Source organism: Pinus tabuliformis, chromosome 6, assembly GCF_031772625.1.
Source record: "Pinus tabuliformis cultivar Carrire ecotype Pingquan chromosome 6, CPIR1, whole genome shotgun sequence".
Lineage (NCBI taxonomy): Eukaryota > Viridiplantae > Streptophyta > Pinopsida > Pinales > Pinaceae > Pinus > Pinus tabuliformis.
Window position 1 is genome coordinate 200604551 of NC_142292.1, and position 27679 is coordinate 200632229.

Consider the following 27679-nt stretch of genomic DNA (forward strand, 5'->3'; position numbering starts at 1 on the left):
AGTGACCACCCTTGGTAGATCAATGCCTTAATCTTTGGGAGAATGGAGTCTATGATGAATATGAGTAGGGTTTCTTGGTTCCCAGTCAAGGAGGCCTCAAGACCACTTCGCTAGACTCTTAGGTCTAGGAGAAGCAATCTTGCAACTTTTATACTTCGATGCACAAAGGGAGTGGCTTATCAAGGTCAAATTATTTGATCAAATTACCCCTAGGAGATTTCGTTCATATTACAATAATTATAATAGAGACAAAATTCCACAATTTTAAGCAGTAAATGCATGCAACAATTAGCCCTAGAACAATGAAAATCCCAATCCAATGTATATGACAAAGTAAAATAAGAATAACATTAAAAGTGTGTACGTACATGTAACAAAATATATCCAACCATTCACAATTGACAAGACAGGAGCTCGAAGATAAGATAGACCAATATCCACACATCAAAATTCATCCATAAAGCTCCAATTCATCCACTAAGAAAAAGTGCGAAATTCTCAAAAGAGAGAAGAGATCCAATCCAAAGTGATGATGAGCAAATGAACTCATCTCACTTGTATTTATACACAAATTAGGAGTTCGAATTAGCCTCCTTGGCCTACATAAGCCCAAAAAATAAAATAATGTTCTAATAATTCAACTTTTAGTGACAAGCCCACCAAACTAGCTCATAAATGAAAGAGTAAGCCTCTCAAGAGGTCGAATGATAATCTAGGCATGCCGTAGGGCCCTCTAAGAGGCCTAATGAGGTCCATGGGTGCCACAATGAAGAATAGGACCCTCAAAAGAAGCGGACATGGGGTTGGCCCCTTGTAATAAGTTGTGGTGCTCCAAATGACATGTGGGGGCACACAAGTGTCCTCATGGGTCTCCAAAGAAATTGAAGATGCCTGTAGATCACTCGCAAGGGCTTGGATGATGGTGTAGGTGATGCCACATCATCGTGCAAGTCCTGGATCATTTGCCAAGTGTTTGATGCAACTTTAGGGCCAACTGGGCATGATGGATCAGGTGCATCTTCCTCCTCCAATAGGTGAACCACGAGCAATCTTTGAATGACTGTGGGGATGCATGGAGTGTTGTTTGATGCTGTGGAGGCCCATGGCTCTCAACGCACACCCTACATGTGCCAATGTAGCCCTCTGGAGGATCAAGACCCTGTATAGGCAGACCAAACCCAAAATGGAGATCATCTACAATCTTGCATAAGATCCAATGTGTCCCCTAGCCTTCCAATACAACAAGTCATTAGAGAAATTGAGTAAATGAGCTTACCAATCATGGACCACAGGTGGGGACTTCATAATGGCCTGCCCTTCCATAATGGGCTTCGGGATGTGCCAATGTCTCCTAAACTCCAAATGGGGTTAACCAAGTATCATATTAGGTGGTTTCTACTTCTAAAGGGGATAATATATTCAAGGTACATCCTTCAAAAGGTGGTGGCCTATGTTGCAGGAAACATGGTATAGAGGTCCGTCCGTTTCCGTACGGAAACGGGTACGAAACGCGAAAACGCGTTTGGTACAGCCGTGAAACGCGTTTCCAGCCATACTGCCACGTTTCCCGAAATGGAAACGTGGCTAGTACAGCCGGAAACGCGTTTCAGGGCCGTAGACCCACGTTTCCTCATAAACTTGTGTTTTTTTTTATTTTTTATTTTTTTAATTTACTTTTAGGGTATGTTAGTGACTTTTTGTTGCTTCTAGATGCGTGTCTAAAGTTATAAAAGTGAATTTTTTCCCTAGTGTTGATATGCAGTTCATCAGGAAGTTTGAAGGATATGCAGTTCATGGTAATGTTAAATTCTTAAAGTAAAAGTGATATTCTCCTTTATTTTTCATTTTTATCCTTTTACTTAAATTTTTAACATTACCATGAAATGACTCAGGATGTTTGAGAGTGGTTTCGCTCTCATTGGATTTCATATGGAGAAAGTAGAATTTTAGATCTCACTCAAAATCCAGCAGACTTATTTGTTTTTTAGGATTTCAGGATTGGAGGGATTGCAATGTTTCCATTAAATTTTATCATGTACTAGGGTATGGTACTTGTATTTAATCAAGAGAACCAAGCCCTCTATGCAGGGGAAACTCTCAATAATCAAGATCATGTAGGGTACTAGGGTATGAAACGTGTATTTAATCAAGAACACTAAGGTCATTCGACTATGTAGGAGGAGACTCCCAATACAATAGTGGTCCTTCTAAAGAATGGGATGTGGATGCAGAAAATCCTGATTTGGATCTCTCTCTTGCAACCTTATAGTCTTTATTGTACTTGCAGCCTCATATATTAATATAAATAAAGGCTGATTTTAAGATTTGGATATATAATAAAGGTTGCTTTTGGATATTCCGATATTTTTATTTTCATTATGTGATCATTCATGAGTAAATGTGATGTAAATTAAATCTTAATGTTTAAGTGTAATAAATTATAATGTATCATTTATGCTTTATGATTGCACACACACACATATATATATATATATATATATATTCGCATTTCCCCGTTTCCAAAATTTGGGGAGGTTGCGTTTCGTATCGCTTCCCGTTTCGGAAACTCGTACCCGTTTCCCCGTTTCGTGCAACTTAGGTGGTGGCATGTGACAGATAGGTGAATGAAGTAGGGGATGAGAAGGGGTAGCCCTTGGCCACATGCTGGGGTACAAGGGTAGCTAATAAAAAGGGAAGCCCACACTTGGGTTTATAATGTTAAGAAGGGAGCAATCATGGTACATGAGGTGCCTCGACTTTGATTTTTCCACCCTTCTTTATATGCCTTTTGCCTTTTTATGATTTTATTTGATTAACTGCTCGGGGCTCAAGGGGTAAGAGCATGATGTATAAGATATAGCAGTGAATACCCCCTTTTAAGGTAGGGCAGTTCATTGCCCACCAGGGGTTGGGACAATCATGGGTTCCTATATGATGAAGGAGGTTCATAGAACCTGTAGGAACCAGGGTGATGGCCATGATGATGGGGTAGAGCTCATGTATTGCCTTTTGCCCACGTGCTAAATGTGTTTGTCTCGACCATCTTTTGCATTTTGTGGTACATTTCCCTGTTGAATGTGGCCAAATATGCTTTTATCTTTCTTTTTAGCTGCATCAACCTCCGGGCATCTTTCCAGGCCATGACCCAAGGTGTGGGCAAGGGAAGGGCAAGCTAACCTTTTGTGGACCCAATGGAGAATGTCGACCCAGGTGGGAGAGATGATGAATGGGGTAATAATGAGTGGAAAGGGGGTAATATAAGCGGATAAGGGAGTGAGACCACACAACCAAAATCGGGTTTTCCCGTGAAATACCATCCCTAAAGCCAAATGGTCAGTAAAAGAGATCCCACGGGACTAGAATGCAAGGTTAATATCCAAAAGGGGTCTAGGGGACAAGGGCATAGACCTAACCCATTCTTTCTGTCGAATACCCCCATTAATCCATGCCCAGAAGTGTCCATGATAAGCAAACTACAATACTCAATTACCAAATGACAAGACATACCTTTAGGTTCGGGAGGCCCACCTTCAAACATACGATCATAGCAGATGGGCGAGGGACCACATGGTTGGCTCAGGTGGTGGAGAAAAGGCACAATGAACTAGCTAGTGGCTGCAAGGCGCTGTCGGCTGAGGACCATCTTGGAGAATTTTTTTCTGCAAGGGATATCACCCACAAAATGGTGGGTAACACATGATGGTTACATATTCCTAGTGTGATGAGGGCGTATCCAGTTCTCTTTGATTTGGAATGATCAAGTGCATAACACAATGAGTGGTTTGAATGGTTTATGTTCTAGCACATGTGCGATGAAGGTGTATTTAAATGCGATTCTGTTCTGGCATTGAAGCAAGTCCTATTTGCACGTGTTTAATTGATTTGATGATTGTTTTGGTGCGCAAAGGTGTTTAATTGATTTGGTGATTGTTCTAGTGCGCGAAGGTGTTTAATTGATCTGATGACTGTTCTAGTGCGCGAAGGTGTTTAATTGATCTGGTGATTGTTCTAGTGTGCAAAGGTTGAGCGTATTTCTGTTCTTGGAGCTAGAGTTGTGTTGGCAAAATCGCATGATCTTCGTTCTAATTGTGGCTTCTGGTTTGATCAAATGTGCCAAATTATGACATGGGTTTAAAGTCTGAGGCTATGTATTGATTATCCCTGGCACGCATATCAGTTTGTAAATCTAGTGCTATGCATGATTCAGAGTGAGAGGTGATCTAGTGCAATGAATATGCTATCAAAGCTTTGCTTGGTAAGTAGACTGTGAAAGTTCCTGTTCGGAGTGTGGGTAGAACGAAGTATGTGGATCATATAGGCTTTCCTATGTTATGATTGATGAAGTCGATTCACACTGATACAATGGTTTGTAATCTCGTACTGGGTAAGGTGAAATCGCTCTAAGGTCCAAAACTTGTATGTCATATCTGTATTTTGAAGCTAAGATCAGTTAAGTCATTGTTCCTGAAGCGGAAACAGAAGTTTGCATTAGGTATACTATCTGCTTATGCTGTTGTATGCTCATAATTGATATTTAGAAGCTACACTATGTTTGTTTTTACTATTGCATGATGTTTGGAATGAGATCAGGGCTGTTATAAAAGACTCTCAATGTTACAAAGGTTGCTATAGATCTTCTATAGTCTTTCTTGGCCCTTGCTATTGTATAATGCTTGGTGTGTTGAACGGTGAACCTCTAAGGACATAATTATAATTTGATGTCTGCTGCTACCTGTTGACAGAGACATCATATGGATTAACTTGGAGAAGTATTTCCGAATTCCGAGGCTGTAAAGTACTTGCTGGTTGATTTGTTCATTGCTGCAGTATACTATTGTTGACTCATAAATTGTTGATCTGCTGAGTATGATGTTGAATAGGATGCTGATAATATGTTGTTGATGCCCAGAGCTCCAAGAAGATTTTTGATCAAAGAAGATTTTTGCTTAGGGTTTGTATAGCAGAGATGTATTGTAACCAGTATGCTGATGAATGTTTATGATTGTTGAGCTAGGATATCTATTGTCGTGTATTGCTAATGTGTGGTTGAGCAGAGAGAAATTGATGGTTGATTTTTGGAGTTTGTACTAAAGGCAGTGGATCCAGTTTGAAAATGGATGAAAGGGAGGTCCACATTGATTTTGGGGCTTGGTGCCTCCAGCTGGTTGGAGCCAACAAACTGATCTAAGAGAGTAAGTGCTTCTTGTTGGTGGTTGCTAGTGAAACAATGAAGGGAGTGGGTGCTCCCTGCTGGTGGGTGCAGTGCAAAAGGAATGGGTGCTTCTTGCTGGTGGGTGCCAGCAAAGGGAGTGGGTGCTTTCTACCGGTTGGTGCCAATGAACAGATGTAAAGATTAAAGAAGAGAAGAAGAAGAAGAATGGTGGTTTTCTCTCTTCATGGGTTTACACCTTAAAAAATCCTGTCTTATGTGCTACCCATGTGATTTGTCTTATGGTTCTTGATCTATTGATTTCATGCATGGTATTGTTGATGATTTATTAAGCATTTCTATTAAAAGAAGACGTTAAAGTTTAATTCGTAATCAAAGTAGATTTATATTGATTCGCCCCCCTTCTTAGTATAAACAACATTTATACACATCCATGATCACTCTCTGGGCTCTTATGTCCTTCTTTCCATGTTCCTTCTTGAGTCCCACATCTGTAGATATAGGAACAACATTTTCTGTAATGTCCCAAAGGTCATGCTCGCCTTCTAGGACAGAAAGTTAGATGCTCCATTAAACCGGTCTTTAAATTTGAGACTAGCTGTTGCCATTGCTATATCTGATAAAATCTGTCTTATGCTAAGTCATTCTAGCACCAACAAGAATAAAAAACTGCTTGGTTTATAGCTTTGTGAAGATATCCTTGCAGATTTGATACATCTACTGCAAATCTCTGTGGATATGTGTTTTGGTCCTTTAAATCACCCATGAAAATTTACTTCCTAGTTCCTACCAAACCCTGGACTAGTACAGTCTCGCTCGTTCCCTCCAAAGATTGACCTTCATCAAATTGCTGCTAGTTAATTTGTGCAAAACCAATAAATTGGCCTCCCTATTAGAATGCATGCTTGGATACCATGTTAATTTTACTAACCCCATCTACTGGAAATTTTTTCTTTAGTAAATACCTTGCTGTAAATTTATTAACTACAGATCTACTAAATAAAAGCACTGTTGGAATTTTTAATAGGTAAATAAAAGATAAACAACGGAAGCAGAATGACACCCATCTCATATACATGCACACAAGTAATTTTTTTCCTTCAAACCTGTTATTTTATTATTAAATTATCTTTAGCATATAAGGGCTCCCTTACTGGGAAAATGGCCCTTTGAGGGAAAATACAAACAACAAAAGCCTGGAAATTTTCAAGCTAACCAAACACTCAAAACTTGCCCTTCGATTTTGCTAGTTGCTGGATCCTTCTCCCTTGCTGCCCATTCTTCTTCTTCCTCAGACTTTGCCCATTTTCCATTTAGATGAATTTCCTTCTCCATCCAATCACTGAGATCTCACTATCTCACTCTCTTGTGCTCATTTGATGTATCTTTTCGCTTGGTCGAACCTTCCTTTTATAAGTTTGAGTTATTGACCAAATCCACAACCCTAATCTCCAAAGTGATCGACAATTGAGATTAGATCTCAACTTCACGAGAGATCACAATGGTCGAGATTCATCTAATTCACTAATGCAAATGACTTTGCATTTCATTAGATTAACTAATTTTTTCTTATAAAAGAAAGTTACTTTAATAATTCCTTTAATTTAAGTAATTTGCTAAGGTTAAAGGTCCTTTGGACAACTTCCACGTGTCTAGGCAGTAGGCACTTGATTTGTGCGGAAGTACCTGTTTGATGCTACTACTATCATCAACACTCTTCATTCCTCAAGGCTAAACGCCAAATCTCTTGTAATGAGGCATCTCCTTGATACAAATGCTCTTTCTAATGGACAGTTTCAAACCATTCACAAATTTTATAATTTCTTCTTCACTCTCTCGTGTAATACCAACTCTTATGGCCACTTTTAGAATTCTTCATTATAATTCCCTAAACATCTATTATTATGCTTTAATTCCTCTAATTTTATAAGCATATTCAAAGCATAGTCATAAGTTACAAATTAGCTCTGAACTTGGTGACTATTTTTTCCCATTGCTGGATCTCTTGACCTTTGTTTTTTTCTTTTCTATCCATTTTCAACCATTCCCACCATTTGGATGCATGGCCTTTCAATCTTTCTCAGGCAATATTCGGTTTATAAGGGTTTTCAACTCCCTTTCATTAAAAAACATGCTGCAATTTTTCTATCCATTCTATCAATTTTTTTTTTTTTTTCTTCGGTATAAACTTTCAAAAAACTCATGCATCTCTGTTATCTAACCCTTGCTTTTACAAAATGTCCAAAAGGTTTGAAGGCCTTTACAAAAATACATGCTATGTCTTCTTTGTGGATGATATAAGGAAATGGTCTGTAAAGGTCAGTACTCAGCCATGGTGGGCACAAAACCTGAGTCTTAGATTCCTTGATTCTGCTCCAAATGCGCACAGTTTGCTTGCAAAAATGCCCTCAGACATTGTTTTTGACATTTCCAAGAAATGCACACCATCATTACAAAAATGCATGTCAAGGCCTACTTACAGATCCAAATCAAGTTTTGTGAGAGGCTTTGAGAATAATGAAATTTTTAGGAGGCATATAATTTGGATATTGAAATTGTCTAAAACATTTCAGGTATCTTTGTATAGGGCCTCATCTTATGGAGTTAAAGGAACCACATGATGTGGTCTTCTTGAAAGCAAAATACTATGCATTGGTCCGAGTCATTTATGTAATTGAGCATTCTCTCTGATTCTTTCATTCATAGTCCTGAATACTGTTCCAAATTTATAAGCAGTTATTTATTTCTGCTTGGTACTTTATTTGTTTAGTCAATAGTGCTGGGGCTTCTAAATAATTGATGTTTTGATACAGGAGGAGAAGCGCTCATATAGAGACTGTGCAGGGGAAAAGGGTCCATCGATACCAAGTGAGTGTGCAGGCCTGAGGGAAACATATTTCAATTGCAAGCGAGGACAGGTTCTCTCTTATGGCCTATTCCAATCAAATCCCAAATATAATTGACCGCAAGAGTGCTTTTCCATCATATACGATGTAGCAAGATTAGGATTGATTTTCTCTTATTTTGAAAATTTGTTAGGATACATAATATTTATTTTATTTTATAGTGCAATTTTGAAGCTTTGCATTTGGTATTGGTCGTCTTAGATATAGATGCAAGGTGTAGATATTGTCAATGTATGCGTAACTTGACAGAGAAGATTAATGTAATAATGGCACTATGGTTACATACAAGGAAACCATCATCCTCACAAAAGTATGTGAAGCCATTTTAACATTTTTCTAGTTTTTAATGAAGGTTTTCTTCCATGCACTCTTTTTTTGGAATATTTTTCTTCCTCCTTGTATAAAATCCAACGTTGGTACTAGAGTAGGAAGCACAATTCTTCTAAGTGTTAGGATGTGACCAAGCCTGAAATGTGATAACTCTGACAAATAATAGACAAATGGTGACAGTGTTTAAAAACATGAATTAATTTTACTCAACGAATGATCAATTGAATGGTGATAGGCATATCCAACACCATGAAAGGTATCATACAATTCACTACAACAAATGCAAACAAAAGTTGCTGAACAGGTGCCACAAACAACACTGAGCAGGAGTACAAAATAAGAGTCAAAAAATTGTAAGATTTAACTTATGTTTTTTGGGTAGAGAAAAGAGATGTTTATATTATATTCATAATGAAATTAGAATATAGATGCAAAATTTACACCCTTCAGGATTCATTGGGGGATCCAATATTTCCTTGATTGGTTCATATTGACAACAAACCAAAATCAAGGTGGAACTCCTGTGTACTGATACCATGCAACAAACCAAAATCAAAGTAGAAACCTTTGTCCCGATAACTGGTTGCACTACTGGCTGGCGTCAGACGTAACATAATTAAACTTTTAAAATGAACCAATCCAATTGAGAAGGTAACTTGACAGGGAAGATATTATATATATTATCTTGGCTCCAAGAGATGATACATGCAGTGAAAAAAGAGACAAGAAAACTGCATTAAATGGGGTTATTAGGTGGGTTGGTTGTGGATAAAGCTCATGTTCTGGTACTCTGTATACTCCTGAAAGTCCATGATCAGTTACTTGTTAATTTGGGGTAGCATCGGATATGCTCTAGCCATGAAAATTGGTGGAGAGGCTAAAGCACATGAGATCTCCAAGACCCAGAAATGGTTTGGGTAAATTCTAATTGATTTGGGAGATATTAAAATAATTAATATTTTTAATGGAGTTCCTAAGTCTAAACATAAAAAAAATAAAATATTAATGGGTATTAATATAAAACGGGGTTAGAAGGTTCCAAAAGTCATGGATCAAGCCAAATCTAATCTTAGCCGTTGATTAGAGATTTAATTTCGGCCATTGAAGGGCTAACATGAAAAGTATAAGAAGAGGCTTAAGGGTCGGCTGGAGAACACACTGAGGGAGACCAGTCAGTTTTATTTCTGGAGTGGGGTTAGCTGAGAAATTTGAACTAGTGGTCTGGAGAGTAGCAGAAGGCAGCGAGTACATAATAGAGAGTTGGGAACAGCACCAGGGGAACAACGCAGAGGTTGGAGAGGCAGACGCAGAGCCTCTCAGGCAGATGTAGAGGCTGCAGACTGTGTAGTCACTGGAGGGCCTGCGTGGGTGACGCAGAGAGGCCCAGTGCTAGCACAAAGAGGTAGTGGTTGACGCAGAGGGTCTAGGAGCTACACAGAGGTCAACCAGGCTGATGCTGAGACTGAGGGAAGTGATGAAGAATTTTCTCTCTGTTGGGTAAGCCAGTTTGGCACCCAGTTGTACTGAAGAATTGCTGAATAATAAAATCCTCCCTTGCTGCACCGGTTTTCCCACATTGGGTTTTTCCGAGGACTGATTGTCCAAAATATTTGTGTCAATGTGTTAATTCTTGTGCATGTGTTTGTTTCTATATTATGAGGTGATATCTGCAGTAGAATTTATTTTAATGTTTACTGAAGGATTTTCATAAATAACTTATCGAGAAATAAGTAGGTAAAATAAATTAGTTGTTGCAGTGATAGAATTTTCACATGGTATCGGAGCAAGTAATCAGAGATGGGAAGGGAAAATCAATTATGGGTCGAGACCATGATGCAGAGGCATCTACGTCAGGAGACTCACACAGATTTTCAGAAAATTGCACAAGAGAAAGTGATTTTGATTTCTCTATGTTGGCTTCCAGGCTGGAAGAAGAAGTGGCGTGTGTGACTAGCTCTACATCATCAGAGGTATGATATATAGATAGTGGGGCCTCTTGGCATATGACAGGAATCCGGGAATGTTTCTCAGATTATCAGGAGGAGAAGATGAACTTTCAGATCACCATGGGGAACAAGGCAAAATGTACTCCAGTAGGGAGGGGTACCATAGTTTTTCAAATAGAAATGGGAGAGCGGTTTCGTGCTACCAATGTGCTGCATGTACCAGGATTGGGGATGAACTTACTTTCCGTGTCGCAACTTCAAGGCAAAGGCTATGATGTTTTCTTCATCAAGGAGAAAGTATACGTCAAACACCCGAGCTGGAAAAAGAAAGTGCAGATCGGGATAAAAAATAACAGGGTGTACAGACTACAACTAGAATCACCAATGGCACTAATAGGCACTCATGGAGACAAGGATTTGACCAAACTATGGCATAGAAGAATGGGACATTTGTGCCATGGGGCTCTGAGAATTCTCAAGAGCACTGTAACAGGAGTTCCGGATCTTAGTACGGAACGAGATGATGTATGCAGAGGATGTGCTCTAGGAAAGTATGCCAAGGCAACATTTCCTAGAAGTAAAAACAGGGCCAAGAGTGTACTAGGATTGATACACTCAGATATCTGCAGACCTATGTCCACTAAAGCTCTTAGTGGTGTCGAGTACTTCCTTACCTTCATTGATGACCACTCAAGGAAAACTTGGATTTATTTTCTGAAAACCAAGGACGAGGTTTTCTGTCGATTCAAAGAGTTCAAGGCTCTAGTGGAGAATCTGACTGGGAAGAAAATAAAAGTTTTGTGCTCAGATAATGGTGGAGAGTATGTCGATAAGGACTTCACTGATTTTTGTGCTAAGGAGGGCATCAAAGAGAGTGGACAACTCCGTACAATCTGGAGCAAAATGGAGTAGCAGAAAGAAAGAACAGGACTATTGTAGAAGCAGCTAGGGCCATGATGTATGATCAGGATATGCCAAAATTCCTGTGGGCAGAAGCATGCAACACAACAGTCTATGTTCAGAATAGAACTCCTCATCGGGCATTGGGCAAGATTACTCCAGAGAAAGTCTTCACAGGGAAGACGCCTGAAGTCAGTCATTTCAGGATATTTGGGAGCTTAGCATATTGCCGCATACCCGAGGAAAAGAGGAAGAAGCTAGATCAAACTGCAGAGAAAGGATATCTAGTGGGATATAGCGAGAACGCTAAGGCATACAGAATCTATCTTCTAGGGAGCAGGAAGGTAGTAGTTCGACGAGATGTGAAGTTCATGGAAGACAGGGCTTTCAGAAAATCTTGAGAAATGCCTTCCAAGGAGTAGTCAAAAGAGGAATTGTTGGTCAAACCTCTTCAATCAATGGAAGAAAATAATTCTTCCTTGGATCAGGAAGAATCACAGGATGAGGAGGAGCTTACAGAAGCACCTGTTGGCAGAGGAAGAACAAGCAGGGAACTTTGTTAGATTCTGCGAGATGCAGAGGACTTCATCGGTGCGCCAAGGAACAATAAGAGGGAGCGAAAATAGCCAGATAGATATCAGGCATTAATAGCTTAGGATGGGGAACCTGCCAGTTTTCAGGAGGCAGCTCAACGTCAGGTTTGGCTGGATGCAATGGTAGAGGAGTACAACTCCATAATGGTGAACGATGTCTGGGAGGTAGTGCCAAGGCCTCAAGATAGATTAGTGGTAGGTTCGAGATGGATCTACAAGATTAAATACGCTGTAGACGACAATGTTGAGAAATACAAAGCCAGGTTTGTGGCTAAGGGGTATGCTCAGAAGGAAGGAATTGACTACGAAGAGACCTTTGCCCCGATAGCCAGGTATACATCTATTAGAACCGTGATATCTCTTGCAGCACAGATGGGGTGGGAGATTCATCAGATGGATGTCAAAACGACATTTCTGAACGGTGTGATAGAAGAAGAGGTATACATTGAACAACCAGAGGGCTTTGAGACACATGAGAAGAAGTCTCATGTATGCAGATTGAAGAAAGCCTTGTATGGGCTGAAACAGGCACCTAGAGCGTGGTATGGGCAAATCGATGGCTACTTGCAGAAAATGGGATTTGTCAAGAGTGACGCAGATCCAAATCTCTACTATCTGGTTGTAGAGAATGAGCCTCTAATCTTAGTATTATATGTGGATGATCTCTTCCTGACAGGATCATCCAGGCTCATAGGGGACTGCAAGAAGAATCTAGCCACGGAGTTCGACATGAAGGATTTGGGATGAATGCATTATTTCTTGGGGTTGGAAGTTTGGCAGCAAAAGGGGGAGATCTTCCTTGGGCAAGGGAGATATGCTACAGAAATCCTGAAGAGATTCAGGATGGAGGACTGTAGACCCATGGCTACTCCAATGATAACCAACTGGAAGAAGATTGATGCATCAGAAGACAAAGATGTTGATCCCACCTTATACAAGCAACTCATAGGGTCCCTGATATATCTGGTCAATACCAGGCCAGACATTTGCTACGCTGTCAACACCCTTAGTCAGTTCATGGTGGAGCTGAAGAAGGCGCATTGGGCAACATCGAAACATGTTCTCAGGCATTTACAGGGAACAATTGATTATGGACTCTTGTACACCAGGGGTAAGGATATCAGATTGAGTGAGTTCACTGATGTAGATTGGGTAGGAAGTTCAGTGGATCGGAAAAGTACCTCTAGGTACTGTTTCAACATTGGATCAAGAATGACCTCCTGGTGCAATAGGAAACAAAAATCTGTGGCTCTAAGCTCAGCTGAGGCAGAATATATGGCCTCAAGCACAACTTCGTGCGAGGCCATATGGCTTAGAAAACTGCTTGTGAACCTATTCTGAAGAAAGATGGAGGCGACCAGGATCATGTGTGATAATCAGAGTTGCATCAAGTGCTCTGAGAATCTAGTGTTTCACAATCAGTCAAAGCATATTGATATCCGGTGTCACTTTGTTAGAGACTGTGTCCAACGAGGAGCTGTACAGTTGAGCTACACTCCTACAGGAGAACAGGTGGCAAACATCCTTACCAAGGCTCTTAGAAGAACCAAGTTTGATTATTTCAGGGAGAAGATGGGGATGATAAATAATCCATTTCAGTAGCAGAAATGGGTACGATGTTGCAGTGCAGTAGTAGTCAGCAGTAGCACGATGCAACATGATGAGAAGGAGTTTGCAGTGCAGATGCAGTGTTGGAAAGAAGGACCAGCAACAACACGGATGCAGAGGGAGTTGCAGTGTTGGGAAGATGGACCAACAGTAGCACAGATGCAGAGGGAGCTGCAGTACAGATGTAGTAGTGGCAGAGGGAGCTGCAGTACAGATGTAGTAGTGGCAGTGATAAAGCCATGGGCAATAGTACATGATGCAGCAGTGCAAAAGATGTTAGGCAGGGAGGCTTAGCATCAGCATAGGTACCGATGCTGTATGATCAGAGTAGTGCTCAGTGTGGAGTATTACTAGAGCACAGTCCTCGCTAAGAGGGAGTGTTGATTTGGGGTAGCATCGAATGTGCTCTAGCCATGAAAATTGGTGGAGAGGCTAAAGCACATGAGATCTCCAAGACCCAGAAATGGTTTGGGTAGATTCTAATTGGTTTGGGAGATATTAAAACAATTAATATTTTTAATGGAGTTCCTAAGTCTAAACTTAGGAAAAATAAAATCTTAATGGGTATTAATATAAAACAAGGTTAGAAGGTTCCAAAAGTCATGGATCAAGCCAAATCTAATCTTAGCCGTTGATTAGAGATTTAATCTCTGCCGTTGAAGGTCCAACAGGAAAAGTATAAGAAGAGGCTTGAGGGTCGGTTGGAGAACACACTAAAGGAGACCTGTCAATTCGATTTCTGGAGCCGGGTTAGCTAAGAAATTCAAACTAGTGGTCTGGAGAGCAACAAGTACGGAACCGAGAGTCAGGAACAACACCAGGGGAACAACGCAGAGGTTGGAGAGGCAGATGCAGAAGCTGCAGACTGCGCAGTCACTGGAGGGCCTGCATGGGTGACGCAGAGAGGCCCAGTGCTGATGCAGACAGGCAAGGGCTGATGCAGAGGGTCTGGGAGCTACGCAGAGGTCAACCAGGCTGGCACTGAGGGAAGTGTTGAAGAATTTTCTCTCTGTTGCGTAAGCCAGTTTGGCACCTACTTGTACTGAAGTTTTGCTGAATAATAAAATCCTCCCTTGCTGCATCGGTTTTCCCACATTGTGTTTTTACGGGGACTGATTGTCCAAAATATTTGTGTCAATGTGTTAATTCTTGTGCATGTGCTTGTTTTTGTATTATGAGGTGATATCTGCAGCAGAATTTATTTTAATATTTACTGAAGGATTTTCATAAATAACTTATCGGGAAATAAGTAGGTAAAATAAATCAGTTGTTGCAGTCATAGAATTTTCGCATTACTGCATGTGGGGAGCCATATTGCCTCTCAAGTTTGGAAACTCATATGTTGTTGTTGCCATGATAATGTGGAGCTTAAGTTCCATTAACTCCACATGGTTGTATAGCTTGCAAACTTCGAAATGCTAGATAGGTGCCAAAGGAACATAATACGCTCACTGGGCATTGAACAACTCCAACATCTTGTTCAGGAAACTCAAAACAATGATCTAAATCTCCAGGTGGTCCTTCATAAGATTCTCCTAAAAGTCCATGATCAGTTACTGCATGCAGGGAGGCATGTTGCCTCTCAAGTTTGGACACTCATATGCTGTTGTTGCCATGATAATGTGGAGCTTAAGCTCCATTAACTCCTCATGGTTGTATAGCTTGCAAACTTCCAAATGATAGGCGGGTGTCAGAGGAACATAATACCCTCACTGGGCATTGAACAACTCCAACATCTTGTTTCAGGAAACTCAAAACAATGTTCTAAATCTCAAGGTTGTCCTTCATAAGGTTGGGGCCACAACTAGCCGCGATTTGTTTTACGTCCATATTAAGGTCAACAACCAAAGTGCGATGAGTTTATAGATGGTCTTCCTAGGGGTTGCACGGTCCTCTTATTCCATAGTCTTTTCTTATGAATTCCATGACTTTCCTCCTATCCTTGATTTATGGGACAATGATATCAATGTTTTCTTTTGAGAGGTATTTACAGTCAAGATACCACATAAGTTTTTCCAATGCCAAGCCATGATAAAGGGGCACTGTTTCTTATTGGATTAGGAGTGTGCTCAATGGTGGAGAGGAGATAAAATAATGAAAAAGAAAAGCAACACTGTTGGGAAAATATAGCACATAAGTAGCAGGGCATGAATGTACAGGTGACAAAGTTGATGTGTCAGGGGGGGATGGAGTGGGGGATATGATGTTGGAGGGGTTGGATTCTTATTCGCGCTCAAAGGGGTGAGGTATTGATTACGTTAATGTTGAAATGATAGAGAGTTCTCAGTCTCAGAGAGCCAGGTAGTGAATATTGAGGAAGGGATCCTTTGAATAGAGCACTAAGGAACTAATCACATATGAGCAAGCCATTAATGGGGAGCTTAGGGAAGCTTGTTATCAACATCTAGAGTATGGAAAGGCGATGCCGAAATTCCACGTTGACCCTATAGTTTGTTAATTGAAGTTAGAGACAGAAGGGTCTGCTCATTTTAGAAGCGCACTAAATTTGGTAGAGTAAAAAATAGTAAATTTGTTAGGGTCCAACCCTCACCCCTTTATTTATGTAATAGGGTCGAATCATAGTTATAGTTAGTTAAAGAGTCAATAAAGCCCATATTAATAATTGTAAGTGGTTGACCCGCATTTAAGAAAGGGCCACAGTTAGTTGCAAATGGGCCATGGTGTTAGATGATGGTATTGAGAGAACCATGGTACTGACCCATGGTATTGTATGTATGAATCCTATATAAAGGATAGAGACTCCCCATTGAGGAATGTCGTGTCTTATTCTGTAATTGAGCTCTGCTTTGTTGGAGTTTGCCCCCTCGAAGAGGCAAGTGAACATTGCTTTCACCTACGAATTATAAAATATTTGCTATTTTTCTAATTTTGTTCTGTGTTTTGGGTTGTATTTTTTCGCATATTTGGTATTCTGGAATTTTCTCGCAGGTCAAGAGCATAACAAGTGGTATCAGAGCACTTTCCAGGGCTAGTGGTATCTCCATTTTTGGCATAATTTTTTTTAGGCTAGAGACGTGTTCCGACGTCTTTAAACCACGGGATCTGTCGTTGAGCGCATAAACTTGCGGATTTGGGGAGGCATGCACACAGGAAATACAAGAGGTGGTCACGCTTGTTGGATTCCCTTGTAACCCTTGTTTCGAGTAGTAGCGCATTAGACAGAACCGCGCACGGACTGCCTTCCACGTACCCTCTGGGTATATCGGAAGCCCCCTAGGCTCACCTGAAACCTCGCCTTAGATAAACCGTCGACCATCTTGCTACTACAGTACACCGAGAACAACACTCAGGGAGATTACTCACGCGTACGATAGGGTAGTCGGGTAGTACGGCTAAGGGAACGGTTGATCCTCCTTAGTTAGTGCCCTGAAAGATTGGGCCGAGTACTATTGTTGGACCCTTATGTATATTGCGATTTGTAGCACCTGACACTCCTTTGAGACCATAGTTCCCTCGACTCTCTGAAGATCGCCATTATCTTATTTGCCAGATCAGATCTAGCAGTTGGGGTTCTGTCGCCGCAACAACAATCAGATCCACCAGTTGAGGTTCTACTGCCACAGTACCATTCAGATCTAGTAGTTGGGGTTCTGTCGCCACCACAGTCCAACTCACATTCAGCAGTTGGGGGTTTTGCAGGCAGATCTGACCATTTGCGTAGTGAGGCTTGTGGCTCCTATACCCTGGGGTGATTCTCGCAGGACATTGGGTAGGATCAAGTTTTCTGGAAATTGGCCACTGCAGTATTGATAAGTAGGGAGTAAAACTCCATTTGGAGTAAAAAGTCTGAGGCCTTCCTGGGACGCTTATAAGAGACTTATCCCATAAGAATCAGGACGACAAGCTGATTGCAGTGGTACCATTCACTTGTCAGTTTCAATTTTCGGGCGGTCCCAAATTTTTTCAAAGTGACAACAAGTGACCAAGATTTGTGTATGGTAGAAACTAAAGCTCAAGCCATGGCAAACGAGAAGATTGAGAGCCTTGAAAAACAATTGGCTTCTTTCAAGAACATAGCAGACCAGATGCATAAATTCATGGACACTTTCCAAGTGAGCATGTCGGGGTGGCATTCGGAGGCACATGGTCTTAATGAAGACCTTGAAGGAGAATCTAGCCATCATATTCACCTCCATGGAAATCACCAACATTCCCACCCTCGGCCACCCAAGTTGGACATGTATAAATTTTATGGCTCTAATCCGACAGTATGGGTAGCACAAATGGAACAATATTTCCTTCTAAATGATATCTGAGATGATCCAACTAAAATACGTGTGGGAGCCCTTTACTTGGACCAAGAGAGATGGCAATGGTGGCAGTGGCATCAGAAATGCTATCTCGGGAAAATAACTTGGCAGGTGTTCTCAAAATCTCTTTGTGACCACTTTGATAGAGACTCTAATTTTTTGGGTCGTCTTACTAAGCTCCGACAGACAGGCACAATAAAAGAATACATTGCAGCCTTTGAGACGTTGGCCATCCACACAGAAGGTCTGGGAGATGAATTCTACTTGGAATGTTTTATAAGTGGTCTCAAAGAAGCCATCCAAGCACATGTCTGGATGCACCACCCACCTACATGGATAGACGCTTGCAACAAGGCTATCAAAGTGGAACGTGCTTTAGCTGCCCAGTCTCCTCGTCCAAATTTCATAGCCAAGGGATGCCCCACCCAGGCTCAGGGCCCTACCCAAACACTTAAGGTTCAAAAGGTGTCTCCAACAGAAATGGCTGAAAGAAGAAAACAAGGATTGTGCTACTACTGCGATGACAAATACTCCCCCGGGCATAAATGCAAGGAACCCAAATTCTTTCAAATTGATGTTACTGATCACAGCTCATCTGAGGAAGCCCCACCCCTTGAGGGACCAAAGGACAAAGTTGAGGAAACCCAATAGGACAATGAACTCCCAGCTACGCTAGAGGAACCAATTATCTCACTACATGCTTTGGCAGGCATTTCTGCACCCCAAACTCTCAAAATCAGAGGCTTTATTAAACATCGCCCTGTAGTAGTATTGATTGATAGTGGCAACACTCATAACTTTATCCATCAGCGAGTCGCCGAAGTTGTTCATTGTTTTGTTAGGGCAGTCTCTAATTTCCAGGTCCAGATTGCTGATGGGGGGATAATGAAATGTGAAGGCCACTGCGAAAATATCAAACTTCAGATGGGAGACTACCACCTCAAGACCCACATGTTTGCGATTAACATGGGTGGTTGTGACATTGTCTTGGGGGCTGAATGGCTTCGCACACTAGGCCCAATCACCATGGATTTCCAGGAGTTATATATGAGCTTTAAGCAGAATGACCACATGCATACCCTTCGTGGACTCCAGGCAGGTGCTCCTTCTATCATCAGCTTGCATTGCATGGAAAAGTTGTTGAAAAAGGGCCATCATGGAGTTATCGCCCAGTTTAATGCCATCCAGGCCATCAAGCCCACTACTCTTCATATTCATCCTGACATGCAACAGGTCTTGAATCGACACCAACAGGTATTTGACAAACCTAAAGAGCTTCCACCCTCTAGAGGGGAACATGATCATAGCATCACTTTGGTCCCAGGGGCACAACCGCCGAATGTGCGGCCATATCGATATCCTTTCGCCCAAAAGAATGAAATTGAAAAAATCATCAAGGAACTCCTTGAAGCCAGTGTCATTCGTCCTAGCATCAGTCCTTATTCATCACCAGTGGTCATGGTGCTCAAGAAATATGGGGAATGGCGCATGTGTCCAGACTTCAGGGCCCTCAACAAGCTCACGGTCAAAGACAAATTCCCTATCCCGGTTGTTGATGATCTGCTGGATGAACTACATGGTGCTCAATTCTTTACTAAGCTAGATCTTCGCTCGGGCTATCACCAAATATGCATGAAAGAAGTAGACATTCCCAAGACTGCTTTCCGAACTCATGAAGGCCATTATGAATTCTTGGTCATGCCATTTGGTCTCTGTAATGCCCCATCCACTTTTCAAAGCCTCATGAATCACCTGCTGAAACCATATCTCCGAAAATTTGTCCTCGTTTTCTTTGATGACATTCTCATCTACAGCCTCACCTGGGAAAAACATCTTCAACATGTAGACCTGCTCTTGCAACTGCTCCGGAATCATAAATTATTTGTCAAATTGTCCAAGTGCTCATTTGGCATGGAAGAAGTCGAGTATTTGGGCCACATTGTGGGTCGTGAAGGTGTCCGGGTGGATCCCAAAAAGATACAGGCAATGTAAGATTGGCCCCAACCAAAAACCTTGAAGAGTTTGAGGGGATTCTTGGGTCTCATCGACTATTATCGCAAATTTGTCCGCAATTATGGTCGCATTGCTAGACCCCTCACTAACCTTCTCAAGAAAAATTCATTCCTCTGGACTGATGCAGCACAACAGGCGTTTATGGCTCTCAAACAAGCCATGTGTTCCACTCCCGTATTGGCACTACCCGACTTCACCAAATCTTTTTTGATTGAATGTGATGCTTCAGGTATGGGTATTGGTGCTGTCTTAACATAGGAAGGTCGACCCTTGGCTTTCACCAGCCAACAACTGAGTGGGAAACATCTGGGACAATCTACCTATGAGAAGGAGATGATGGCCATCTTACATCGAGTAGCTACCTGGCGACCATACTTATTGGGGCGGCATTTCCAAATACGCACAGACCATCAAAGCCTCAAATTTTTTTTGGAGCAACGTCTATCCTCGCCCAACTAAAATAAATGGCTGGCCAAAATGCTGGAATATGATTATGAGATAATTTACAAGAAAGAGCATGACAATGTAGTAGCAGATGCTTTATCACGCCAATTTGAGGATGAAAGCACCCTGCTATCAATCTCTCTTCCCATAGCAGATTGGATTGAAGAAGCTCGCAAGGAATGGTTTTCACATCCCTCTCTCTCCCAACTCATTAATAACTTGAGAACAAATCCTAATTCCTCAGTTGGCTACTCTTGGAAGGATGAGCTTCTTCGCTATAAGGATAGAGTAGTTATATTGCCGACATTCGCCCTCAAAACACGCATTTTGGCAGAGTTGCACTCATCTCCCACTGCAGGCCATGTAGGCTTTCAAAAGACTTATGCTCACACTCGTCGTTCTTTCTTTTGGACAGGCATGAAAACTGACATTCTTACTTTTGTAGCTGAATGTGATGTGTGTCAACGCCACAAAGGAGAAACAGTCAAGTCACCAGGCACCTTACAACCATTGCCCATCCCTGCCTCAATCTAGACGGATGTTTCTATGGATTTCATTACTGGTCTTCCGAAGTCAGGCAACAAGTCAGTCATCATGGTGGTTGTGGACAGACTTTCTAAATATGCTCATTTTTGCGCTCTACCCCACCCATTTACCCCCACTTTGGTGGCTCAAGCTTTCATGGACTAGATCTTCAAACTGCATGGCATGCCCACTTCCATTGTGTCTGATCGTGACCTGACTTTCACCAGTAACTTTTGGCAAGAACTTTTCAAGCTACAAGGCACCCAACTCCAACTAAGTACTTCCTATCATCCCCAAACTGATGGTCAAACTAAAGCAGTCAACAAATGTTTGGAGACATACCTAAGGTGCTTCACTTCAGAAAAGCAACATCAATGGGTACAGTGGCTACCTCTAGCTGAATGGTGGTATAATACTAACTATCATGTAGCCACCAAGATGACTCCATATGAAGCAGTGTATGGTCAACTCCCACCTTCACCTACTTCTTATATCCTTGGATGCTCTAAGGTGCAAGCAGTGGATCAACTCCTACAGAACCGTGCAACCATGCTAGCCCGTCTCAAAGATAATCTCCATCAAGCTCAGAATTACATGAAGTAACAGGCAGACCAACATCGTTCAGAGCGCACATTTCAAGAAGGGGATCAGGTATTCCTGAGGCTGCAACCATATAAGAAAACATCACTCAAAGACAAGGGCTATCAAAAATTAGCTCCAAAATTCTACGAACCTTATCAAATACTTTAGCGCATTGGAGCAGTGGCCTACAAGCTAGCCTTGCCACCAACTTCAAAAATCCATCCAATCTTCCATGTATCATGCCTCAAGAAAGTGGTGGGGAATAATTGCAGAATTCAAACCAGTCTACCTGAATTGGATGAAGAAGGTTCACTCTGGCTCCAACCTGAACAGGTCCTCAATACGCGAGAACGACATCTGCGTGGCCACACGATCAAGGAAGTCCTCGTCAAGTGGAAAGACACCTCTCCAAAAGATGCGACTTGGGAACCAACCACTATTCTTCAGCAGTTTCCGCAGCTTCAGCCTTGAGGACAAGGCTGCTTTTTATGGGGGAGTGCATGTTAGGGTCCAACCCTCACCCCTTTATTTATGTAATATGGTTGAGTCATAGTTATAGTTAGTTAAAGAGTCAATAAAGCCCATATTAATAATTGAAAGTGGTTGACCCGCATTTAAGAAAGGGACCACAGTTAGTTGCAAACGGGCCATGGTATTAGATAGATGGTATTGAGACAACCATGGTACTAACCCATGGTATTGTATGTATGAATCCTATATAAAGGATAGAAACTCCCCATTGAGGAATGTCGTGTCTTATTCTGTAATTGAGCTCTGCTTTGCTGGAGGTTGCCCCCCCGAAGAGGCAAGTCAACATTGTTTTCACCTGCTGTTTTTCTCATTTTGTTCTGTGTTCTGGGTTGTATTTCTTTGCATATTTGGTATTCTGGAATTTTCTCGCAGGTCAAGAGCATAACAAAAGCAAACTCAACCTTGCATGGGGATTTATTCTTAGTTTGACTTGAGTTCATTAACGTAGTTCAACTTGAGTTCAAGGAGCCGGTTTGACTTGAGATCAAGGAGCTAGTTCGACTTGAGTTCAAGCGGCCAATTCAACTTGAGTTCAAGGAGCTAGTTCGCTTGAGTTGAGGAGCTAGTTTGATTCTATAAAGAAGAAGGGCGCAGACTTGTTAAATCACGAGATTATGAACTAGAGACTTGTGTGTTCAACCCAGTGAAGAAGTGTTTCCATATCAGCACGCTATGGCAGAAAGAGAGGCTGAATAGCCTCAACGAATTCTTCGGCCAACATACATCTTTTTAGGGCCGAGTCAACCTGTAACAGTTGCATGGATAAGCTTGTAACAGCTGCGCAGATCACCCTATAACAGCTGCATAGACAAGGAGGTTGAGTTGGATAAGAGTGCACAAATCAGTGTGTCGAGAACAACGAATTGAAGGAGAATTTTTACCAGTATTTGTAATTAATTTTTCTGAGATTTTACTGAGCAAAATAATAATAGAACACACATGTTGGTAGGTTTTCCCCAGTTAGGGTTTCCTGGGTAAATTTTGGTGTATTGCTTATTGTGCGCTTCTTGTTAATTTTCTTAGGGCTATATTGTTCTTTGCTTTAGAGAATTGCATTTACAAATTTGCCTTTAATTTATATTTCATACACCCTATAACATCATCAACAATTATGTAGAAAGAACAATAACATTAACAGTGCAGCGAAACAATAAAGATCAAAAAAGAAAAAAAGAAAAAAAAAACATACACAATAGAGACACCAAGAGTTAGGTCAGAGACCAGGGCAAAACCCGATAAGGGGGAAAACGCATCCAACTTCTTCTTCTATTAAATGTTCATCAATTGTTCAACTGAGATACATAGTACAATGAGATACATCAATAGGCCTCTTAAGACCATCCCAAGTCAGTTCACAACTATGTTTGTGAACTGACATCCAATAATCCAAGAATGCTTCTGCTATATGACTGTTGCAAGAAACAATATCATCATGCTGTTAAGGATATGAGTCATCCACCACTGTTGTATCAAAGTCACAGTCATAGTGAAAATACTGCCACATTAGATTACAATTATACCAAGCGTTGATTTGGGGTAGCATCAGATGTGCTCTAGCCATGAAAATTGGTGGAGAGGCTAAAGCGCATGAGATCTCCAAGACCCAGAAATCATTTTGGAAAATTTCATCCGTATGAAGAGTTATTAAAATAATTAATATTTTTAATGAGTTCGTAAGTCTCAACTTAGGAAAAATAAAAATATTAATGGGTATTAATAAAGATAAGGATGAGGAGCTTCTAAAAGATAAGGATCAAGTCTATTTTAATCTTAGCCATTGATTAGGGACTTAATCTTGGCCGTTGATTCATCAACAGGAAAAGTATAAGAGAAAACTTGAGGGTCAGTTGGAGACACACTAAGGGAGACCAGTCAGTTCGATTTCTGGAGTGGGGATTGCTGAGAAATTCGAACTAGAAGACTGGATTGCAGCAAGAGGTAGCGAGTGCGTAACAGAGAGGTAGGGACAATGTCAGAGGACCAACATAGAGATCAGAGAGGCAGACGTAGACGCAGCTGGATTGTGCAGTGACTGGAGGGCTTGTGTGGGTAACGTAGAGAGGCCAAGTGCTGACATAGTGAGGTAGAGTGCTGACGCAGAGGGTCTGGGAGCTACACAGAAGCTAGCTGGATTGACGTTGAGCCTAGGAGAAACGCGGGAGGATTTATCTTTGTTGGTTGAACCAGTTTGGCACCCTAGTTGTACTCAAGAAAAGCTTATTAATAAAATCTTCCTTTGTTGCACCGGTTTCCCCGCATTGGGTTTTTTTGGGGACAATTGTCCAAAACTAACTGTGTTGATGTGTTTGATTCTTGTGCATGTATTTGTTTCTGTATAATGGTGTGATATCTGCAGTAGAATTTATTTTAATATTTACTGAAGGGATTTCGTAAATAACTTATTGGAAAATAAGTAGGTAAAATAAATTAGTTGCTGCAGTAATAGAATTTTCACATGGTATCAGAGCAAGGAATCAGAGATAAGAAGGGAAAATCAATTATGGGTCGAGATCATGATGCAAAGGCATCTACGTCAGGAGACTCATGCAGATTTTCAGAAAATTGCACAAGAGATAGTAATTTCGATTTCTCTATGTTGGCTTCCAGATTGGAAGAAGAAGTTGCTTGTGTAACAAGCTCTGCATCATCAGAGGTATGGTATATAGACAGTGGAGCCTCTTGGCATATGACAGGAATCTAGAATGTTTCTCAAATTATCAGGAGGAAAGGATGAATTTTCAGATCACCATGGGGAATAAGGCAAAGTGTACTCCAGTAGGGAAGGGTACCATAGTTTTTCAAACAGAAACGAGAGAGTGATTCCATGCTACCAATGTGCCAGGACTGGGGATGAACTTACTTTTCGTATCACAACTTCAATGCAAGGGCTATGCCGTTTTCTTCATTAAGGAGAAAGTATATGTCAAACACCCAAGTTGGAAAAAGAAAGTGCAGATCGGAATTAGAAGTAATAGGTTGTATAGGTTACAATTAGAATCACCAATGGCACTGATAGACAGTAATGGAGACAAGGATTTAAATGAACTATGGCACAGAAGAATGGGGCATTTGCACCATGGGGTTCTGAGAATTCTCAGGAAAACTATAACAAGAGTTCCGGATCTTAGTACAGAACGACATGATGTATGTAGAGGATGTGCTCTGGGCAAGTATGCCAAAGCAACATTTCCTAGAAGTAAAAACAGGGCCAAGAGTATACTAGGATTGATGCACTCAGATATTTGCAGACCAATGTCCACTAAAGCTCTTAGTGGTGCCGAATACTTCGTCACCTTCATTAATGACCACTCTAGGAAAACTTGGATTTATTTTCAGAAAACCAAGGACGAGGTTTTCTGTTGATTCAAAGAGTTCAAGGCTCTGGTGGAGAATCAGACAGGGAAGAAAATAAAAGTTTTGCGCTCAGACAATGTTGGAGAATATGTCGACAAGGACTTCACTGATTTTTTCTTTAGGGAGGGCATCAGAAGAGAGTGGACAACTCCTTACAATCTGGAGCAGAATGGAGTAGCAAAAAGGAAGAATAGGAATATCGTGGAAGCATCTATGGCCATGATGTATGATTAGGATATGCCAAAATTCCTGTGGGTAGAAGCATGCAGCACGATAGTCTATGTCTAGAATAGAACTCCTCATAGGGCATTGGGCAAGATTACTCCAAAGAAAGTCTTCACCGGGAAGACACCTGAAGTCAGCCATTTCAGGATATTTGGGAGTTTAGCATATTGCCATATACCCGAGGAGATAAGGAAGAAGTTAGATCAAACTGCAGAGAAAGGATATCTAGTGGGATATAGCAAGAATGCTAAGGCATATAGAATCTATTTTCTAGGGAGCAGGAAGGTAGTAGTTTGATGAGATGTGAAGTTCATGGAAGATAGGGCCTTCAGAAAATATCGAGAAATGCCTTCCAAGGAGTAGCCAAAAGATGAGCCATTGGTCAAACCACTTCAACCAACGGAAGCCAAGAATTTTCCCTCAGAACAAGAAGAATCATAGGAAGAGGAGGAGCTAACAGATGCACCTGCTACCAGAGGAAGAACGAGCCGGGAACTTTGACAAATTCTGCGGGATGCAGAAGATTTCATCGGTGCACCGAGAAACAATAGAAGGGAGCAAAGACAGCCAGATAGATATCAGGCCTTAGTAGCTCAGGATGGGGAGCCTACCGGTTTTCAGGAGACCACTTAACACCAAGTTTGGATGGATGCGATGGTAGAGGAATACAACTCTATAATGGTGAATGGTGTCTGGGAAGTGGTGCCTAAGCCTCAAGATAGATTGGTGGTAGGTTCGAGATGGATCTACAAGATTAAATACGCTGCAGACGACAGTGTGGAAAAATACAAAGCTAGGTTTGTGGCTAAGGGGTATGCTCAGAAGGAAGGAATTGATTACGAAGAGACCTTTGCCCCAGTAACCAGGTATACATCTATTAGAACTGTGATATCTCTTGCAGCACAGATGGGATGGGAGATTCATCAGATGGATGTCAAAACGACATTCTTGAACAGGGTAATAAAAGAGGAAGTATACATTGAACAACCAGAAGGCTTTGAGACACATGAGAAGAAGTATCATGTATGCAGATTGAAGAAAGCCTTGTATGGGCTCAAACAGGCACCTATAGCGTGGTATGGTCGAATTGATGGCTACTTGCAGAAGATGGGGTTCGTCAAGAGTGACGCAGATCCAAATCTCTACTATCCAGGGAAAATTTTAAGAACCCCCCCCAAATTTATAAATATAATAATTGGGCGAATCTCCATGGTTTATAGGAAAAATGGAAGGCGATTTTATCAATAATATAATATGTATATATAATTTTCTGGCGAATCTCTCACTAGGCATGGCGAATATTTTACTCAATTATAAAATCTTGTAAGAACTTGGCAAGTCTTTCACTAAATAATAAAACTTTGTAAAGTCTACAAAGTCCTAGTGAATTTTAGCATTGTGAACTCTTAGAGAATTTTTTGAAGAAGTATAAAACCATATATGATAAGAACCACATGGTGGCAATATCACTATTTTTTTTCACATTTCCACGACATGGAACTTGTCTATAAAATTATAAAAAAACCAACCAAGTCCCTTATAATATGTAGGTAAGCTTATAACAGAGTCTGATACCTCTATTATGCTTGTCTTCATTCAAGTGTCATAGCTGCTATACTTAACACTGTGAATCACAACTCTCTCAGAACTCAACTCTATAGTGTACTTAAAACCTTTGGAAATTGAATCTGACAACTCTATAAAAAGGATTAGTGAAATAGAAGCTTTTGTGAATGAGCCCACTAACTATCACTGCTAAACAATCAATCTAGACTATGAAGTCTTCCATCTTGATCACAATCGTGCTCACGATCAAGGGAGTGCGATCACTTGGCCTGACATAATGGCCATCATAGCTTCCCTGCCAATACACAAGTATGTTCCTGTTTGCAGTTAGAAAAATTACCCAAATTACAATCTATTTACTCCAGCCTATGTTGGAAAGTTATAGAAGGATGACTAGTGCAATCAATCCATTCCTTTTAGCCCTGGATTTGTTTCAGTTTAAAACAGAAGTATACAAATATACTTGTCCAATGTCTACTGCTACTGAGCATTAGTTAATTCATAAGAAAGTATGTAAACACACAAACATAAATTCACACTCATGAATATCCCAACTTTCTATCAAGTTCTATGACTAGTGATGGAAATCACAATTATTTTCAAAATCCTGGAATCATGCCTAAGCATCCTCTATGAATGACCCAATGCCTTCCTGGTTAGTTGTCTACATTAAAGTTGCAACAAACAATATGACATTAGGCATGGCTTGAAAGTA

General features: G+C 41.0%; 1 protein-coding gene across 2 annotated transcripts in view; it reads left to right on the forward strand.

Annotated features, from left to right (window-relative positions):
- The window catches only part of LOC149258150 (cytochrome C oxidase assembly factor), a 178963-nt gene that overhangs the window by 87560 nt on the left and 63724 nt on the right, over nucleotides 1-27679 (forward strand). For both annotated transcript variants that reach the window (XM_089370792.1, XM_089370795.1), the window contains exon 2: nucleotides 7984-8088. In XM_089370792.1, the coding sequence (XP_089226918.1) occupies nucleotides 7984-8088 (105 nt within the window). The remainder of the gene's footprint in view (nucleotides 1-7983; nucleotides 8089-27679) is intronic.